Consider the following 22295-nt stretch of genomic DNA (forward strand, 5'->3'; position numbering starts at 1 on the left):
CGAAGCAGCTTAAATATCAGCTGGGAAGACAGAAGAACCAACATCAGCGTGCTGAATGAAACAAAAACATCTAGCATCAAAGCCGTCGTCATCAAGAACCAACTAAGTTGGGTCAGTCTTGTTGTTCGGATTGAAGACGAGTGTCTACCAAAGCAAACCTTCTACTCCCAGCTTAAAGAAGGCAAACATAAAAGAGGCGGACAAGAGATTTAAAAACGTCTTAGAATCCAACATGAAGAAATGTGAAATCGACATCAACAATTGGGAAACCAATGCCAAGGACAGGAAACTCTGGTGAACCATCATCCAAAAAGGAACAGCGACCTTCGAAGCCAACAGATGCACAGAATTAGAAGAAAAGAGAAGAAAACGGAAAGAGAGGCAGCAACAACCAAAGCCCGATCTGCCATCTGGAATTACCTGCCTGAATGCCTGAAGAACTTTCAAAGCCAGGATTGGACTCATAAGCCACGTGACAGTCCATAAAAACAACGGAACATAGACCATCATCCTCGACCTCGAGGGATAGCTACGATCGATCGATCGGTTCCAAGTTGAACAATTATTAAAACATTTTTTTTAAAGTGCTTGTCTTTATTTTCAAATCCATGTCGATTCCTGCAGCTCTCCGAGATCTCCAGTTTTGGCCCAACATGTTCTGAATTCAGCAGCCATTTCTTAAACTGCTTGGGTCTAATTCCGTCTGTCCATCTCCACCTCCCGCCTCCCCAAGATGCTTATCATGCTGAACTGACTTTTGCTCACCTTTCCTAGCATGAGACCAATGCCATATTATGAAGCCATTTCACTTTCGTCAGAAGTTTTATTGCGCAGAAAGCAAGTTGTTGATGTCAGCCATACATTTGGAGGGCCAGACATTTCAGGGAGCTACAGGGTGCAGGGGATATTGCTTCTGACCTTCCAAGGCACCCTAGTCTAGGTTATTTGGGCTTATTAAATAACTGCAATTACATTCTGCATTTTAATCTATTTGGAAACATCTTATGTTTTCATTTTATCATACCTTTAATCTGCTGTGATATAATACTCTTGCAGTTAAAAACACGTGTTTCCCGTATAATGGAGTTGTGGAAACATTTAGTTAATTCCACTTTAACTTTTTGGTTTGATGGTCACTTGATTGGTGGTGGGAATGAGACCTGCTCCACTCTCTTAGAGTAGCTTGTGTGACTTCAGATAAAAGTGGGGATTTATCAGCCAAATTTTGCAAAATAATGTTTCAGGTTGCTTGAGGCAATAGGTACAAGTTGTTCCCTTGACAGGTACAAAGTGTTTCTCCAAAAGGTGATGTAAGAATATCTTACAAAAGTCATGGTGGGTGAATAAGCATGCAATATGGTTGGCTCATTATGATCATTAAAATTAGTAACCATTTGACATAACAGCTAAGAGTGGAGGAGAGGTGAAGCAGACAGTAGACAAACACACATGTTATACATAAATTAATCACAATTTTTTTTTCAATGAAAGAAGACTGCAAAAAGTACAAATACATAATTAGAAAAAAAAAACACATCCATGGTAGTGCAAAAGGGGAATGTAGTGTTCTGTTGCCAAGATAGGTTAAGGTTGTGCAGGTACACAAAAATGCTGGAGAAACCCAGTGGGTGCAGCAGCATCTATGGAGCGAAGGAAATAGGCAACGTTTCGGGCCGAAACCCTTCTTCAAGTTGTGCAGGTTGGTTAAAACACCTGATAGTTGTAGTAAAGGAGCTGTTCCAGAACCGGGTGGTGTGGAACTTCAGGCTTCTGTAACTTCTGCCGATTGTAGCAGGGAGAAAAGGTCATGACCTAGATTGTGGTCACCATTTTCAGACAGCGACAATTAACCTACAATTAATAACAATTTGTGATCGATATGTAAAGGCTGCTGTGCCCCTGTGCCTCCTAGATAATATATGCAGTCCTGCATGGATGGAAATCACAGGGTTTGTAACATTCTTTATTTTCTTCTTTTCACAGACGCCTCCTGGGCATCTTAACGAAAAAGGATGTATTAAGGCACATGGCCCAGATGGCAAATCAGGACCCTGAGTCAATCATGTTCAACTGACCCCACCCCACCCTCCCCCTTATTGTGCCAGCCTTGCCAAGTTCTTGTTTTAGGAGGGAATGGACAGTGGTGTGGCTGAACTCTCAGGGCATGGTGACCTTTAAGTGAATTCAGTACTGAACATTGAGTCAAGAACAGCAAGCCTGCTCATGAGATGGACATGTAGCCGTGCACAGGTCAGCCAAGGGGACTGGCCTACAGTGAGGACCAGCCCAGTATCTCAGAAGAGGAGGAGAAGCTGGAATCGCAGCTCGTTTGAAAAGCCTGGCTGGGTGTTCAATTGCATCTTATATTATCCTCTGAACTGCCAGCTTTGTCCAAAAGGTTTGTTCAGCTGGGGTAAAATTATAAGCACGTTACATTTCAATATTGGTGACTGATGTACCTCATGATATTCCCTTGGCAAGTGCATTTGAATTAATTGCAAATAAAATAAGAAATCAGTGCTGAAAACATCACTTTAATTTGGCATTTAGCTTATAAAACGTCTGGTGAAATTGATGTAACTTCCGAAACATTTAAGAGAATTAACAGCAAGAAAACATGCCAACCAGTGAGCCTCCACCGACTATGTTGAACTATTACATTAGTCTATGGAATTACAGCTTAGCACTTTTATCCTTAAAATCATCTTGGTGAATGTCTGTTGCACTCTTCTTCCTGAGGTACAGTGCCTGAACGTAAGCATCAACCTAATGGACTCTAACCTTTGCCCCAATGACTGTAGCCTCATAACAATCCCAGTAGAATACACATAAATTGAGGAAATTGTAAATGTTTTGACATTTTTACAAGAAAGTAGCCTTCAGGCTTTCTGTTTCCTTGCTATTTTATTCAGGTGGACTACCCTCCTCCAATAGAGATGCAAGGTTTGAATGGGTTACATTACATCAGCTGAGCCCCTGGGCACTGCAACCATCTAACCGTGTAACCATTTAAGACATTGATAGGTATCTATCTTCCTTCCTCTTTCACATCTGATTTTACATCCCTCCCGTCCCCTACCTCTCTCTCCCTCCCCACTTCTCACCTTCTCCCTCTGCCACCCTTCCTCTCGCTCTCTCCCTCGCTCTCCCCCTCTCATGCACAAACACTAATTGAAACAACTTCAGCTTGTAGTCAACTGCCCTGCCTTTGTGGTTTTGTGCCCTCTGATGTCCCATCTTACTATGTTAATGGGACTGCATAAATACAAACTGTTGTATGTTGGAGAAGGGAAGAACCACCAAACCACCAAGATTCCTGCACCTAATTTACTCAACCAATAGTCAAAAGTAGATCCTGTGTTTTAGTTGTATGAATCAAATAATGGTCCTTCTGAATAATATGGGGCACTGGAATATCCTGGGGTTTATGTGGTAATGCTGCATGTTGTCTCATTAATCAGGAGACTGGCATTTTTTATTACTGCAAAAAGCTTGGACCTTATCCAATTCTGAATAGTTTTCCAGAACACCATGTTTTAAAAAAAATCCTTTGGGTATTATATCAAATAAGGCCACAATGAATATTTGGATTTCCTGATATACTGCTAAGAAAACAAGTGACATTGCACAAGAGTGTAAACAGTATGCTTGCCTGATGAAATTTCCTCTGTCATTAGCTCTACCAGAAATGCACTCCATTGCTAAGATTAATTAACAACGAACAAATCTCGATTACGAACAACATTGTGTTAATTCTAATATGTGCACTTTTGACGTGTTCTTTATCAAAGTCTTTTCTCTTGTGATTAACCATTTACTTTAACTGCTTAAAACATTTGTTAAAATGGTGGGAAAAGGCATGTGAAACAGACATGCCCATCAATATTGTGCTGTCCAATTCCAACCCCAGTATTGTTAGAAAGGGCGTGGATGTTGTGGTTCAAAAAAGTTGATAATTAAATATAAGGATTTATTTAACCTGCTTCAAAGCCTAATTGAGATGACATTAGGGTTTATGGTGCTCTGGATTTACATTTAAAATGCCAAGATCAATAAACTCTCAGAAAAGGCATAAAATAATAGCATTCAAACAACAAATATAGAGCCTTAAAAAATTCAAGATCCCATCCTTGATATTAAAGCAAGACAAAATAAGCTCAGTATAAAATTGACAGAAATCAGAGTTGGACGAAGGCAGTTTGAACGTCAAAATCTAGATGGGATCAGCAGCCGTGGCACCAGGAGAAACATTCTTGGCTTTATATCAGAAGGCTGTAGGCTTAAGTCCAGTTCCAGAGGCTTGAGTACAAAGTGCTGGATAACTTTCAGATGTGTTAATGAGGGAGTGCTGCTTTCTCTTTTGGATGCAAAACTGAACCAAGGCCTTGCCTGTTTCCTGAGATGAACTGGAAATATCCCAAATCATTGCAGTGAACAAGAGTAATGCAATGACCCTGATCTCCTCCACCACAATTCCCCTTCAATTAACACACAGAACAAAAAGATGATATGTTTCCAATCAGCTAGATCTTTGTGCGTGGTGAGCTTGCATGTGAAGTTTGGCTGTCACATTTTCATGTCTCTACAGCCAGAGTGAAGATGATGTGGTAATCATGCCTAATAACCACGCTGGGGACTGAGAGCTTTCATGCAAATAATTTGTCTATAACTATCCTCCATTCATTGCATTTTTCTGGAGAAATGTTCTGGCTTTTATTGGGAGAAGTCGTATCTTCTTTAACTCCACTCTTTAGACTTGTTTTCTGAGTGAATTGACGTTTGTTGTCCAGTGGAATATTTGCTGTGATTCCTGCACCTATTGGTTGATTCAATATTGTCAATGCTGTTTAAAGCAAACTTGCTGGCTGTAAGGTAATTTGAGATTTCCTAAGGTTATAATATTGGATGAGTGGACCAACAACATAATTGCTGGATAGATGCAAGAATGAAAGGGCCAGATCTTCCACTGAGACATCGGCATAATGCTGTGACTTACCTAGATATTTTCATGGCTAAACATGTTGCAAGTACAGCAGTCCTGTTAACATGGATGTTCAGGTTGGTAAGGTGGTGAGGAAGGCTTACAGGATAGTGTAGAATATAATATCAGGAAAGCTCTGGCAGAAAGTTATAAAACATTAGTTCAGCCACAGCCGGAATAAGATGTACACTTCTGGTCATCAGACTATAGGAACGATATGTTGCACTGGAGAGGATATAAAGGAGATCCATTAGGATGGTGCTTGAACTAGAAGGCATAGGATTCGGGTAAGGATTTAGAGTTTTGATGAGGATCTGAGATGAACTCTTCTAAGCAGTGGGGATTTGTAATTTGTAATGTACTCCCTGACTGGGTGGTGGAGGCAGAGGATCCCACTACATTTAAGATGTAACCAGGCAAACACTTGATGCATCAGTACATAAAAGACTAGAGTCCAAATGCTGGTAAAGGGGATTAGTTTTGTTAGGTACATGACGATTGGCATAGACACGATAGTCCAATGGGCTGTTCTGGTGCTGTATGCCTCCATGAATTGGAGACATGTGCTGCTGAGACTATTATTTATTGTTTTAAATTATATGTTTTAAATTGATTTAAATGTGTGAAATTTATGTAGGATTTTAAATGTAAAAATAAGCTTTAATTTCTCTAACATTTAAATATTTGTTTGCGTACTGTCCAGTCAAAGAAAAGACTCTACATGATTACAATCAAGCCATCCACAGTGCAGGATAAAAGGATAAAGGGTACAACATTTAGTGCAAGATAAAGTCTGATTAAAAATAGTTTGAAGGTCTCCAATGAGGTAGATGGTTGGTAAGGTTTCAGGATTAAATTGATGATGCTTAGAATTCAGATTGTATACAAGATAGATGCCCAGTTTTCAGCAGTTGCAAACAGGCTTGTAGATTAAAGTGCAATAATTTGTAATTATTGTGTAATTATTTGGATAAGTGCTTTGGGCCGTCACTTGGGGTTGTGAGTCAACTGGACATGTTTAATTTAATATTGATCTAGGAAACGCATTCAGTTGTGCAGGATCACAGCCTAAGCAATGTGCAGTGGGCTGATTTACTGCATCATCCTGCTACGTATTCTTCTAAACTAATTGGCATAAGAAAACTCCAGATTAATTGGTATGGAATTTCATTTTGTACACGTGTCTGGCAATCATTGGTGTGCTTTGTTGGACCACTCTGCATTCTAGTTAATGCCAGGTCCTGCCTGATGCTGTTGTTTGCTGTTGGCAGTCAAGGTGCTTGGTGATGAATTATGGACCATCACTTTGATTTGACAAAAGGTTGGCCAAACAGTAATGCAGATACACTGATAACACTGATGGTTGTTTTTGAGAATCATGAACATCTTAAATGAGGAGAGCACGGTTTTCTCACCCGATAAAAGACTCAATAACTGGCTAATAATTCAGCAAAAGCTCTGGCAGCCAGTGTGGAGTTAATATATGTGTAGATGTTCAACATGTACCTTCTAATCACAGCTTCCGACATTCTCTTGTGTCTCCCTCAGACAGACCTGTGCTGTTAGCCATCATATATTTACTCTTGCTGGGGCATTAGTGCTGCTGCCTCACAGTGCCAGAGACCAGGAGTATGTACAGTGTCCCTGCATGTGTTACCCCTGGGTGCTCCATTTCCACCATCTACCTTCCGGTAGGCGAACCGGCCATTGTATATTACACCTAGTGTTTGTAAGTGGCGGATGAATCAGTGAGGGGAATTGATGGGTATGTGAGGGGGAGACAGAGTTGCAAAGCTACAAGGAAATAAACGGAGAATGGAACTGATGGGCTTGTTCTGCTGGAAGTCAGCGTGGATCTTATGGTCTGAATGACCTTCTGCTAAATTACCTCGTATCTGTGAGATGGAAGTCATGTTAAATACACAGAGTCGGGTTTGCTTCTCTGAAAGCCATTTGCGAATCAATTGTCACACGTCGCTTTGATTGATCGTGAAATAGGATAAATCTTGGAGAACTGATCCCAGACCTCAAATTCATGGAAATGCAGTTCATCAGGAGTAATTTGGGTTAGTGGTTCAGTCCTCCATTAAATTAGCTGCTGCATACTGGTTCTCTACTGAACTGATGTGACTCCAGTGTGATTGATGTAACACAAGAATATTTCTTCTCTTGCGATTCTTCAAAAGATGAAGAGATTCTTTCAGACGATTAACTCTTACATGTAACTCAGATAGGCTAATGTGTACATACTTCTTTGATAAGTATTGTACGAGATTGCTTTCAATCCAGAGGTCAAAAAGCTTGCTACACAAAACTGAGTCCAGAGGTACAGGTGAAATAGCCTGGCATTATTTCTTATTTACTTGCTTTAAGACCCTATTTTTAATACACAATGAGTCTGGTATGAAACAGATTTCACTTCTGAAACCTTACACCTTTAGTCCATAGAATGAAACTAAAGGCTGGCTAGAACTGGGGACTCCACCTTGAAAACCTACCTCTCAATTTCATGAGCTGAGATGATATTTTTTGGATTGCGAAGATGACATTTGATGTCGTGTTAAGGTACCTTGGTGTGGTTGGGGCACGGACCAGGTGTAAGCTTACTAATAGGCAGAACAAACTTGGGAGGATGAATAGATTTCTCCTTTTCCAATGGTAATAACTGTGCATTGTCAAGTGTTTTCTCATGTATAGAAACAACCCTCACTGTCTAAGTGCTTCAGTACTGTTATTAATAAATGCATAATAAGTATTCTGTCTGGATTTGCAAACCACAATGAGTACAAGAACAATATTATTTCAGTCTGTAAAATTAATAAATAAATTGCAAAGCATTATTTTAAGCACGTGTATTATTTGGAGCTGTTGCCACAGGGAACAAATTATACCCAAATTTGCACAGAGGGTGGTGTATATCTGGAACCAGCTGCCAGCGGAGGCAGCAGAAGCAGATGAAATTACAATGTTCAAAAGGGCATTTGAACATGTACTTGGATAGGAAACGTGTAGTGAGATATAGTCCTAATGTGGGCAAATGGGATTAGTGTAAACAGGCATCATGGCTGGCATTGACGAGGTGGGCAGAAGGGGCCTGTTTCTGTGCTGCATCTTCTTAGGAAGCCATGACTGGAATGTGCAAGAGCAGCGGCACCTTGCCTTCAACCTGTGCAGGACTCTTACAGTCACAGGCAACCATCAGAGCCCCATCACGAGATCTCCACGAGCTCATCTCCTCGCATTTCCTGACCGATCGGTGCTGTGGTTAGTGATTTCTTCCGTTGATTACATAGAAACACAAGACGTGGAAGCAGTAGAGAACCATTTATCCATTGGCCCCTCACGTACCTGCTCTTTAGTTTAGAGATACCACATGGGAACAGGCCCTTCGGCCCACCGAGTCCGTGTCGACCCTAACCCTTATACATTAGCACTATCCTACACACTAGGGACAATTTACAATTTTTCCCCAAAGTCAATTAACCAACAAACCTGTTCGTCTTTCGAGTATGGGAGAAAATCGGAGCACCCGCGGAAAACACACGTGGTCACAGGGAGAACGTACAAACTCCGTACAGACAGTACCCGTAGTCAGGATCGAATCTGGGTCTCTGGCACTGTAAGGCAGCAACTCTACCACTGTGCCACCCCGTCTGTCGTTCAATACAATCATGATGTCTCAAATTCTACCTCGGGTTAAGTGACGTTGGTTTAGGGACATGAGGAATGAACTCGCCTATTATTTTAGAATAATGCCAGTTTTTTCTTCATGACTACCAGCAAGGCAGGTCTAATGTTACATGGAACAGCACTATTAACTGTGAAACACCCTCAGGTTCCTTGATCTGACTGCAATGCCATGGAGTTTTTACTTAATAACTACCAAGAGGCATTAACCCCAGCATTAACCTCACATTAAATCCCTTAATATCCAAAGGTCACTCAATCTCTTCCTTAATTACATTTGGCAACTCAACCTCCGTAGCCATCCTGGCTGGGGAATTCGAGAGATTCATCAACTTGTGCTTGAAGAATATTGTTACCCGTTTTGTGGTTCTGAATACTCGACCAAAGGAAATGCCAATTGCACATCTCCCCTGTTTATGAGACCACCTTGAGAGGACAGTCAGTTTAGGCTCAGCGTGCCTAATCTCACGTAAATCTGCCGTTCAGCATAGGGTTTGCAGCTCCACTAACCAGGGGCCAGACTTCATGGAAACCGAGGATGTGCTGTACTGTTGACGGTGCTGTTCAATGCAACATGGACTTGCCCTCACGGTAGTCAATAAGAATAAACTCCATGGCATCATTAAAAATGGAACAAGTGAGTTATTTGTCCATGTCCCTCACTTGACCAATCACCTAGTCATTTCATCATTGTCCTTTGTGGGATCTTGCTGTGTGTCACATTTTCCAATGTACAATAGTGACTTCTATTTAAAATAATTTATTTGCCAGTACTGCCCTTTGGGACATACTGAGATCGTGACAATTTAAGATATTTGTTGGTGTAATATTCTACGAAACACTGCCTGTTGTTAATGGCAATGAACCAACCCCTTAAATTATTGTTTGATTTTTCTCTCCTCTCCATATACTTTGAGTCAAATTCTACTGGTGCCGACTGGAATTTAAACCTCATGCTGCCTCGTTTATAAAACGGGATGATTTATCAGCTTGTGTACCGCAGGTTCAAATCTTCAAACAATAGCACGGGGCAGGTGGTTTTGATTTTGCTGCTAAGAACAGCTCATCTATTAGAGGTGGAGCTAGGTGGAAAGGGAAAAGGGAGAACAACCTCCCAACGACAATCCCAGTTTTCCCATTCCACCCTGATTTGAGTTAAAGACTTCTCATTGGAGAGGGCAGGTCAGCCTGTGATCATTGCAAATTGATTGAAAACCAGCAGCCATCAATTACTGATCAAATTTCAAAGCAGAAAACATCAGTAGCATTGTACTTTATCCAAGAAAAGCTGGGTATTAAAGATTATTTTTTCCCACTAATGAGTGACTTTGAGAAATTTCACAGAAATTCTAACAAGTATCCTGGGTTAATATTCATCCCACAGCCCACTTTATTTAAACAAATTAAACATGTTTGGTGCATTATCATTTATCCAAGGAAGGCAAGGAATTGAGGAGTATGTCTTTCCACATCTAAATGTCACGTAATGTGGTCAGAATATGTCTACAAGCAGTGGATATCCCTCACTCAACATCAATGAACCAAAATAATGACTGGTCTTTAAAGACTTTTTCACAATCATCTTTCACAGCATCTTTCACAATCTCATGACATCCCAAACACTTTACAGTACTCTGGAAGTGTGGATATTATTGTAATGACAGCAAGCTTCCATGGACAGTGATGCAATAATGGTCTGGGATGAAAACCATCTGTTAACAGGGAGAACTCATCTGGGTGTTTGATTCCTTCCATTCTCCATTTTCTGTCAAGCTCAGAGGAAGGAATGGTTTGATATTAAATTCACATGAACTAGAAATTGGGGATCATTTTGAAAGCCAGACAGGGCGGTAAGTTGCAAGGCAGGCACAAAATTAGGAATGATGGAAATTGGCCTGGGTCCTTTCTGTGAGCAAAACTCAAAGTGCTGGAGGAACTCAGCAGATCAAGGAGCATCTGGGGAAGGAAAGGACAAACAACGTTTTGGGTCAGGATCCTTCTTCAGACTCATTGTCCATTCCTTTCACCCTGATCTGCTGAGTTCCTCCAGCACTTTGTATTTTGTTCAAGATTTCAGCATCTGCAGTTTCTTGTGTCTCCTCTGGAAGGACTGTTGGTGCTCACATGTCGGTCATCCCAAGCAGAGCCATTCATCTCAGGCTTTTGTTGGTGTCCAATAGGCATGTTTTGGTGGGAGGAGATTGGAGTGGGCTACAGACAACCTTGGGTCGGGAGAGTACCATTGCATTTCCCAGGTCTAAATGGATCCCTTTGCTTTGATTGCCTGCAACATGAATCTCTAGATCTTCTTAGGCTGAACATAAAGAAATAGGAGCAGGAGTAGGTATAGTCTCCCATTGAAAACCTCAATGAAACTTACCGAATAGTAAAATGCCTGGTTGGAGTGGATTTGGTGCAGATGTTTCCACTAGTGGGGGAGTCTAGGAACAGTACAACAGCCTCGGAATAAAATTATGTATCTTTAGAAAGGAGATGAGGTGGAATTTCTCTAGTCAGGGGGCAGTGAATCTGTGGAATTTATTGCCACAGACGGTTGTGGACGCCGTCATTGGGTATTTTTAAAACAGCGATTGACAGATTCTTGATTAATAAGGGAGAAGGCTGGAGACTGAGGTTGAGAGGGAAAGAAAGATCAACGATGATTGAATGGCGGAGCCGACTCAATGGGTTAAGTGGCCTCATATTGTTTCTATGGCATCAATTTATGAAAATAAATATCCCATAATCTGGTCATGATGGCATAAGAAATTGAAACTGGAATACCTGTTCCACTAATCAATAAGTTCATGGGTAGTCTTCAATTTCTCATTCACAAAATAAACATTGCTCCTATCCATCATTTACGTTTGGGTCCAATTTCTTTCTAATCCCTTATTTTTGTTATTACTGTAAAAGTCAGTGTACAAATTATTGCCACACTTCAGAAAATGCAGCTTTTGGATAACACCTTCTTTGGGTTTAAAATTATTTTGATTTTCACCTGTACACACTTGCAACAAGTCTGCTTCTTCACCACTGTGCCACAAACTCTTTAGGATAGGTTCAGTAGCTAATGGCCAAAGTCCTCAAACTCCCCTCCTCGACAGGTACATTGGAGCTACTTCAGCAAACAGACTACTAAAGTTCAAGAAGTTTGCACATCAACGTCTTCACAAGAGGTACACAGGTTGTGGACCAATGCAGGGATACCCATTGATTGGGATTATTCAGGGGTTATAAAGTTATGTGAAAGTAGCAGCCATTAATTCAAAACAAGACCAGGTCTTGAGAAAACTTGTTCTATTGCATATTGGCAACAGTTATCTTTTTGAAATTAAAAGGGTATCTTTGCAGAGACTAAGGGAAAGGAAACAAGATGCTGGAGTAACTCAGTGAGTCAAGCAGCATCTTTGGAGAACATGGATATGTGACGTTTCGGGTCAGGTCTCTTCTTCAGATTGAAGAAGGTTCCCACCTGAAACGTCACCTATTCCTGTTATCTAAAGATGCTGCTTAACCCGCTGAGCTACTCACGGCACTTTGTGTCTTTATGTGTAAACCAGCATCTGCAATTCCTTGTTTCTACAGGGTGTCTACAGGGGTGACCATGTTCTCGTCTGCATTGGCTAACAGTGGGGTACATTGGTTGGCCTGTATGAAACCAGAAATATTCTGTTTAAATTAGTTCATACCGTTGTGATAAAGATGAAGGAAGCTTCATTTTGTTATTTTGTTACTTGGCTCATTAAACATGGCCAATGGTATATATGTCTATCAATAATTGGGGTATTTTTGTACTCGAGAGTCAGCTGTCACAATGTTATTTGTGGGTGCCTGAGATCTCTGACCTTAGAGGTTTCTAGACCATCTGTATTAATTCCCTTGCCCCAGCAATGTTACTCAGAGATGCCTTGACAGCTACAATGCACTCCCACTGCAGATCCTTCTGTAAAGTTTGTAAAGTTCTGTAAAGTTACTAAGTCTCTAAATTAAACTAAACTAAATACTTGTCTACACTCAAAATATTAAAGCTTAGCAGAACCCAAGTCAATTGTAGCCAATGAAACTGTAGTTAATTGTTTAATGTTGGTGGTGGTTTAAGGCTAGTATAAGAGTGTTTGTTGCTGTGTGAGTTTGCTTCAGTCCCGGAACCAACGCTTTGTACATTTTATTGAGTACCTTTTAATATCTTCACTAGATGGCAGACTAGCACAGGGGAGTCTCCATGGTGCGACGTCAGACTGTTGTAAGAAGGAAGGTCTCTGCCTGAATTAGGGATTGAGGGGCTCAAGTCCTCTTTAACTGCAGACAGCTGTGGTGATCGCTGAAGATTAACCTGGAGGAGTCGGGGAGGAATTCCACTAGACATCACAGTGCTGGTCATTCTGTGCCAGCCTTTGCCCTGCAGCTGTTGGCATTAACAAGCCTGCCTATTCTGCAGGGATATCAGGTTGTGGTGAACTTTATCTGGCTCTGTTGGCTTAGAGGTGCGTCTGACAGAGGGGGCTGTTAGTGAGCTGAGAGAGGAAGATGGATAGGGGAGGACTGGATAATGTAGCAAATCGGCCCTGTGAAGAAGAAACATCACCCATCCTTTTCTCCGGAGATGCTGCCTGACACTTTGTGTCTATCTTCTGTGCCTACAATAGTCTGCCGGTGGGGTGTGGGAAGGGGGAATCTGGGGTGGTGGTGGAGCAGGGAGCAGCTGATAAAGTGGGCTGGTGAGGTGCACCTGTAATGGGCTGAACTGAACCAAGTATCACTTGCAAAAGGTTGCAGGCAGTGTTCTAGAGTGGTCTCTGACAGCCCCACAACCATGTGTCGTGAGACAGAGTCTATGTAGTGTCAGCCCCAACCAACTGCAGATGAATTCTGCAAACCCTTGACATGAATGTGATTTGGGAATGAATTTCTCACAGAGATTTCCACAGACTGAGCCACAGAATCAAAAATTATCACAGATGGGGAAGTCATAGTGTCGATAATAGCACGTACTGAGTATTCCCATGTGTTCTGGTTCAGTAAGCATGTCATTATGAAATAAGGATTGATAAATTTACATTTTATCAATTCGTCTAATGCATTTTGGAATTCTTAAGTCTCCCTTGTGCACTTCCAGCTTGTTCAGAATCGAGAGCAGCTTTTTATTACAGTGAATGGGGGGCCTAATCCCTGGCAATTCTGTCAGGTCTGGTGCAGAATAATCCATGCTCAGTTCCGTGTTATCTACAGTGATTACATGCACCGGCCTGTAACTGGTCTGAACAAGCTGGCAAAGTGCCCAAAACAATTCCAAACCAACCGGGGAAGAGGTTGCTTTTCCCTGCATTGACACCGTCTCTGCGTACACAGACCCACTATGCACCAGCAGCTGAATTTGAAAACAAAGCTTGTGATAAAGCACTAGCAGACACAAGGAACAGCAGACACTAGTTTACAAAAAAACCCCACAAATTGCTGGAGTGACCCAGCGTGCCAGGCAGTATCTCGAGAAGATGCTGACATTATAGCCGGCATTCTGGTCAGGACCCTTCTTCACACTAATTGTAGTGGGAAAAGAAAGCTGGAAAAGAGGTGGGGAGTTGACAAAGTGATGATAGGTGGAGCAGCCAACCCGACCCGAAACGACAGCCATCCTCTTCCTCCAGAGAAGCTGCCTGACCAGCGGAGTTACTCCAGCACTTGTGTCTATCTCAAGTAATAGGTGGATGCAGGGGAGGTGTGTGCAGCCCCTTCCAATTGCAGATGAATTTTGCAAGCCCTTGGCATGAAAGTAATATGGGAGCGGATTTCTCACAGAAAGATCTCAATGAGGCTGAGACGGGCAAAACACCTTATCACAGGAGAGAAATCAGTGCTCACAATAGCATACACTGAGTACTTGGAAACAGAAACATAGAAAAATAGGTGCAGTAGGCCATGCAGCCCTGCGAGCCAGTACCGCCATTCAATATGATCATGGTTGATCATCTAAAATCAGTACCCCATTTCTGCTTTTTCCCCATATTCCTCGATTCCTTTAGCCCTAAGAGCTAAATCTAACTTCCATGTGTCCAAAAAGGGTCTTGACCCGAAACGTCACCCATTCCTTCTCTCCAGAGATGCTGCTTGTCCTGCTGAGTTACTCCAGCTTTTTGTATCCATCTTCGGTTTAAACCAGCATATGCAGTTCTTTCCTACACCCTTCCATGTGCCATGGTTTAGTAAGCAAATCTTTACAAAATAAGGATTGATAAATTTTCATTCGCAATTCTCTGAAGCATTTTGGAATTTCTAAGTCAACAAAGCAGTTTAAACAATTGGAAGTCCTTGATTAGTGGGCTAACAATTGAGGCTTGGGATAGATCAGCCTCGACCATATTGAATGGTGGGGCAGGTTGAGGGTTCTGTGGCCTACTCCTGCTATTGTCCTATGACCTTGTGATCTGAGGAAACACTACAGATGTCCACAGATTCCTTGCCGGACAAGGATGTATTTATATTGGCTCCCAGTGCCTGTAAAGCTGCTGCCTTCTGTCCATCCGTTTGTAACCCCGTATAGAAATGTCAAGTGAAAAATATTCAAGAAACTAAAAGCGAAGTGGCTTTTGGACAGGCACGGGGATTGTAGGGAACGGAGGGATATGGATCGTGGGCAGGTGGAGGAGATCAGTGTAACTTGACTCCAGATTCGGCATGGACATTGTGGGCCGAAGGGCCTGTTCCTGTGATGTATTGTTCTCTGTTCTATGTTCTGAACAGGTTAGTAGTGTGGGACCAAAAAAGTGATAAGTTTGTGTATCAAATGGGCACCAGGAGGTGTGTGTGGGGAGTGGAGTGGTCTGTGTGAGGATTCCCTCTCTGTCTGAGTGGGGAACTGTCCAGATATGTTGCAGTTGTCTACTGAAGAGATTGCTGTCTGATTTGTAGGCACTTCTGAAGTGAACAGGGGTTTCTCATGGGATTTCTCCAGAACCTGTAGGGAGGCTGGGTGCTCACTTCCATTTAACTCATCGCAGGCAACCCTTTAGAATGGCACAGTGGTACAGCCATTCGGAGACCCGAATTCGATCCTGACCTCGATTGTTGTCTGTGTGGAGTTTTTGCACGTTCTCCCTATGATCGGGTGGGTTACCACCTGGTGCACCCATTTCCTCCCACATCCCAAAGACGTGCAGGTTTGTAGGTTAATTGGCTTTTGTACATTGCCACTAGTGTGTACGGAGTGGATGAGAAAGTGCAATAACATAGAACTGGTGCAAATGGGTGATTGATGGTCGGCGTGGACCTAGTGCGTCAAAGGACCTGGTTCCATGCTGTACCTCTAAAAACTAAAGATCTCACTGACTTCCTTTCATCTCACTGACTTCCCTTCTTCCGCACTTTACCATGAACACGGATTTCCGAGAAGCACATTTAACCACTCTGTTTGAAGGCCAGTTTACCTTGGTCTACATTACTGAGTGTTAAACTGCTTTGAGAAGTTTGAAATTAAGATCATAACACGGATGACATGGATGGTTATGTAATTGGGCTTACAGTGTGCTAAATCACATGCAGAACTCCAGTGCCTATATATTTATTAATGTGTTGGGAATGAGACAGCAGGTGGCCTCACCCTTCAAATGTTAGTAGTTTCTGAATCCTATTATGGTGCTTAGAATGAGTAATGATTATTGAATGCCCTCTCTGAGAACTAAAGCAATTAAGGCCTCCACTTAAATGCATACTTTTGAAAGTGTTCATCAGTTTAACATTTATTTTCATTTAGGAAATGATCACTTCCATTCTCATCATCACTCGGAGAATGTACTGCACACGTAAAGACATAATACTGGTCACTACTGACTGTATAAATCTCACACTGGGAGGCAAGGAAGTGGGGATCACCTGGTGGGTGGGGGAGTGAGGTGAGAGTCCATTCTTATTCAAAAACTCAATCTCCAGACAAGTTGTCAAGAAATTACTCCAGAGTTGATTAACAGACGCAAGATAGGTTCATACTTATTTTTCATCCTGAAATCTTGAGTAATGAGAATGAAAAGCACATGACCAACAGTCCGGCATCTAGTCCTGATAGGCAGAAGGAAGCTCTAACAAATAGAAAAATGTTTAGAAACATAGAAAATAGATGCAGGAGTAGGCCATTCAGCCCTTCGAGCCAGCACCGCCTTTCAATATGATCATAGCTAATCATCCAAAATCAGTACCCAGTTCCTGCTTTCTCCCCATATCCCTTGATTCCGTTAGCCCTAAGAGCAATATATAACTCTCTCTTGAATACATCCAGTGGATTGCCTCCACTACCTTCAATGGCAGAGAATTCCACAGATTCACAACTCTCTGGGTGAAAAATGTTTTTCTTCATGTATACATGACTTCCTGAAGTCAATAACTGGTTTCTACATCTTGATGATATTGAGGGTGAGGTTGGTGCCTTGACATCATGTTACCATGTTCTTATCTCCTTCTTGTACTCCAGCTCATCATTCAAGATCTGACCCATTGGTGCCATCTGCAAATCTTTAAGTGGAGTTAGAGCAGAATTTGGCCTCGTTGGCGGCAAAAACAAGGGGGCAGATTATTATCTCAATGGGGTTAGGTTAGGTAAGGTGGAGGTGCAGTGAGACCTGGGCATCCTTGTACACCTGTCACTGAAAGTTGGCATGCAGGTACAGCAGGCAGTGAAGAGAGCTAATGGAATGTTGGCCGACGTAACAAGAGGATTTTAGTTTAGGAGTAAAGAGGTTCTTCTGCAGTCGTATAGGGCTCTGGTGAGACCACCTCTGGAGTATCGTGTACAGTTTTGGTCTCCTAATTTCAGGAAGGACATCCTTGTGATTGAAGCAGTGCAGCGCAGGTTCACGAGATTGATCCCTGGGATGGAGGGACTGTCATATGTGTCTCATCAGTGACAACAATGAGTCGACATACAGGATGGAGGTGGAGCTGCTTACGGAGTGGTGCAGATCTCACAATCGCACCCTCAATGTGGAAAAGACAAAGGAAATGGTGATCGATTTCAGGAGGGCTGGAAAACAACATCACACTCCGCTGCATATTGATGGTGCTGCTGTGTGAAGTCAGCAGTGTGAAGTTCTTGGGACTTCACCTGGCGGATGACCTGACCTCAACGACAACACCACAGCAGTGATCAAAAGTGCTCAGCAGCGGCTCCACCCTCTCCGGAGACTAAGGAAAGCAGGTCTCCCTACTGTTCATCTCAGGACCTTCTACAGGGGCACCATCGTGAGTATATTGACCTACGGCATCACTTCCTGATTTGGGAGCTGCAAGGCTTATGAGCAAAACCAACTCAACAGGATAGTGAACACAGCCAGTAGGATCATTGGTGCCCCACTCCCTTTCCTGTTGGAGATCTATCAGAAGTGGAGCATCAACAAAGCCAACTCCATTATTAAGGACCCCTATCATCCATCACACCACATCTTCTCCATTCTGCCATCTGGGAAGAGGTACAGGAGCATCAGCTGCAAAACCAGCAGGATGCTACACAGCTTCTTCCCACAGGCAATAAGACTGGTTAACGGACTGTGTCCCCTCCCCATATATCATACACCAACACATCTAACCTCGCCCATACTTTGACAGCTAGGCACCTGTCAAAGCAAAGCCACTGTTCGGTCTGAATGTCTGTTTTATTTCAATTTTTAGGCCTATTTTAGATATGGTAATTTTAATTTTTAAAGCTATATGTATTTATTCTGTTTTTATTAACTGCACTGACAGGAACTGATTGAGAAACTTTTTTTTTGTTTCATCTGTATATGTAAGTACTCATCTGTATATGTAAGTTAAAATGACATTAAATTAAATACTGAATACTGAATATGAGGAAAGATTGAAAAGACAAGGCTTGTATTCACTGGAGTTTAGAAGGATGAGGGGATATCTTATAGAAACATATAAAATTATAAAAGGACTGGACAAGCTAGATATAGGAAAAATGTTCCCAATGTTGGGTGAGTCCAGAACCAGGGGCCACAGTCTTAGAATAAAGGGAAGGTCATTTAAGATTGAGGTGAGAAAAACCGTTTTCACCCAGAGAGTTGTGAATTTATAGAATTCCCTGCCACAGAGGGCAGTGGAGGCCAAGTCACTGGATTGATTTAAGAGAGAGTTAGATAGAGCTCTAGGGGCTAGTGGAGTCAAGGGATAAGGGGAGACGGCAGGCACGGGTTATTGATAGGAGATGATCAGCCATGATCACAATGAATGGTGGAGCTGGCTCGAAGGGCCGAATGGCCTCCTCCTGCACCTATTTTCTATGTTTCTATGTTTCTATGGTCATGAGTCCATAGGAAGGATAGTATAGGGCTGAGGACAAACCATTGCAGGGCACCTGGTATTGAGAATTATTATTTGTCACCTATCCTCACTGATTTGGGTCTATAGGTCAGGAAGTCGAGGATCCAGTTGCAGAGGGGAGTGCTGACTCCTAGGTCCAGGAGTTTGGAGATGAGTTTGGTTGGGATTATGGTATTGAATTAGGAGTTGAGTATGGGAGCAAAGAGGTCCTTCTGCAGTTGTGCAGGGTCCTGGTGAGACCACACCTAAAGCATTGTGCGATTTTGGTCTCCTAATTTGAGGAAGGACATTCTTGCTATTGAGGGAGTACAGCGTAGGTTTCTCAAGGTTAATTCCCGGGATGGCGGGACTGTCATATGATGAAAGAATGGAGCGACTGGGCTTATATTCGCTGGAATTTAGAAGGATGAGAGGATATCTTATAGAAACATATAAAATTATTAAGGGATCGGACATGCTAGATGCAGGAAACATGTTCCTGATGTTCGGGGAGTCCAGAACCAAGGGCCACAGTTTAAGAATAAGAGGTGGGCCATTTAGAAGTGAGATGAGGAAAAACCTTTTCACACAGAGAGGTGTGAATTTGTAGATTTCTCTGCCACAGAAGGCACTGGAGGCCGATTCACTGTATGCATTCAAAAGAGAGTTAGATGGAGCACTTAGGGCTACCAGAATCAAGGGGTATGGGGAGAAGGCAAGAACGGAGTACGGATTGTGGATGCTGTGCCATGATCATATTGAATGGTGGTGCTGGCTCGAAGGGCCGAATGGCCTACTTCTGCACATATTGTCTATGTATCTATGTAAGTTAAATCCCGCTGAATCCACAGGCAGTAGGTTGGAGATAGACACAAAATGCTGGAGTAACTCTGTGGGACAGGCTGCATCTCTGGAGAGAAGGAATGAGTGATGTTTCGGGTTGAGACAGCAGGTTGGATATTTAATGATGAAGAATTCTTCTCCAATCAGGTGCTGATTTTCAAAGCCAGGTTGAATCAGTCTCAGAAAAACAATCATTTTATTTTCAGCAAAAGGAGGCATCATTTCTTTGCATCTGTGACTGGAGCTCTTCTGATGCAGGTTTGTCTAACTACATTCCCAACACAGGCCAGGCCGTTATTGGAAACATGACCAGTTGATATTGTTAACAGTTTATTAAATTGTTTCAGTTGCTTCAGATACTTCCCACTTTCTTCAAATGCACTCTTCATCTGCCGCCAGTCTGATTGCTCCCATCTGCTTAGCTGAAGGAAATCATTTGGTGCTTTTCAGTTTCTGCTTTTCATTGTCTTTACATTCTTTCCTTTGCTTTATGAAAAGACAATCTTCCATCGGCTTCTATTTTTATCTTTGCTGATTGCAATCATGGCCTTTGTTAATTCACAAGAAACTAGTCCACGGAGGCATCTGCTGATCAAGGCAATCAGATCTGCAGGACCACAATATGTTTGCTCAAAGGCTCAATATACTGCCTCGCTGTGTCGTACATGGAGAGACAGTATATTACATGTCAGGATGCTTTTGTATGCTGAAGGTGTTCTTGTTATACTGTGCAATAAATTTACAAAAATAGTCACCTCTACATTTGTATTGTAAAAGATTCTATGTTAAATCCCAGTAAAAGTACAGGCAATAAGTGAGTTGAATAAATTGTGTGGCACAGTGGTGCAGCAGTAAAGTTACTGCTTTACCGTGCCAGAGGTCCGGGTTAGATCCTGACTAATGGTGTCGCCTGTACGGAGTTTGTGACCTGTTTGGTTTGTGACCGCATGGGTTTTCTCCCAGTGCTCCGGTTTCCTCCCACAATCCAAGGACATATAGGCTTGTAGGTTAATTGGCTTCTAGAAATTGTAAATTGTCCCAGCATGTAGGATAATGCAGTGTGTGGTGTGATAGTTGGTTGGTGCGGGCTCGGTGGGATAAAGGGCCGGTTTCTGTGCTGTATCTCTAAATTAAGTCTTAATTAAAGTTTAAATATCGAGTGATCTGCTCCTGACGGGTTTACCGCACCACCGGGAATGCACACTCCACTCCTAGTTGGATATCCCTTGTGATGGTGTCATGTCCAAATGACATTGAGCAGCACTGTGGAGATCTGCTAACAAGTGAATTGGCTTTGAATTACTTGCTGCAGCTGAAGTGCAGATATCCAATGAACATCTTTTCACTTAGGGCATGGAAGATGGGTCTCGACCCAAAACGTCACCCATTCCTTCTATCCAGTGATGCTGCCTGTCCTACTGAGTTACTCCAGCATTTTATGTCTACCTACCTTTTTCACTTAACTTGGAATGTCACTGAAATGGTGTGGAATATTTCCAAAATGTGGTTTGACCGACAGTTAATTGAGGATATTACCAAATATTAACGGTGAATTCACCCAGAAGACAAAGATAGTGCCTTCATTCCAGTTTTATTTGATTGGTTATGGCTTGCCTATTATATACCAAGGTAGTGAACAATGCTCAAAATAAAGTGATGGATGAAAAGAGGAGAAATTTTGGTGGAAAGGAAGATTTGTCTTTATTTAACACCTATTACATAGGGCGCTTTCCTTTATTACCTGGATCATAAACTAAAGAACAGGATGGTTTGATATCCTTATCATATTTTTGGCCTTTGATTCGTTACTCCGCCAAAACCAGACGCTAAAACGTCGAGATTTTTACCATTTCGCTAGCGATTTCACTTTTACATTCGCTCATCCACTCCTCATTAAATGTAGTCATATTTCTGTACACATTTTTCATAAAATCCTCCCCCCCCCCATCCCCCCCCCTCACTAATTTTTTCGCCTCACGCACGACCATAACGGCTGCTGCCCCGCCCGACTCTCCTCCACCACATCCCCCCCCCCCCCCCCCCCCCCCCCCCCCCCCCCCCCGGCCCGGCTGTCACGCTGGCGGAAGGCAAACAACGGCTCTTCCCCTGCTGCTTTACGCCGTCGTCGCTGGCGGACCGCATGCTTGCACTGTCCGAAAATCCCGTGCGTCCATGGCCTGTCGGCCCACAGTCGCATTAAGGGCGTACGCAGCGTCTCGACGGGCATACGCAGCATCTTGATGTCGTACGCAGCGTCTTGATGTCGTACGCAGCGTCTTGATGTCGTACGCACCATCTTGACCGCATAAGCCTGGCCCACAGGCTCACTCGGCATCCCCCGCCCGCCCCCCCCTCTTCCCCCTCCCCCCCCCCCCCCCCTTCCCCGAATCACCGAGGATGTGAGGCCATGGAGCTGACCTCTCCTCCCTCCCTTCTTAATATAATATCAATGGGGTCCTTCCCTTCTTAATATAATATCAATGGGGTGGTTAGTGTG

General features: G+C 42.8%; 1 protein-coding gene across 4 annotated transcripts in view; it reads left to right on the top strand.

Moving 5' to 3' along the window:
* LOC129702855 (H(+)/Cl(-) exchange transporter 4) overlaps positions 1–7817 on the top strand; it is a 60382-nt gene extending 52565 nt beyond the window's left edge. For all 4 annotated transcript variants that reach the window (XM_055644890.1, XM_055644889.1, XM_055644892.1 and 1 more), the window contains exon 12: positions 1984–7817. In XM_055644890.1, the coding sequence (XP_055500865.1) occupies positions 1984–2074 (91 nt within the window). In that variant the 3' untranslated portion in view covers positions 2075–7817. The remainder of the gene's footprint in view (positions 1–1983) is intronic.
* The last annotated feature ends 14478 nt before the right edge of the window (positions 7818–22295 follow it).

The sequence above is a fragment of the Leucoraja erinacea genome, chromosome 13 (genome assembly GCF_028641065.1).
Source record: "Leucoraja erinacea ecotype New England chromosome 13, Leri_hhj_1, whole genome shotgun sequence".
NCBI classification, from domain to species: Eukaryota; Metazoa; Chordata; class Chondrichthyes; order Rajiformes; family Rajidae; genus Leucoraja; species Leucoraja erinaceus.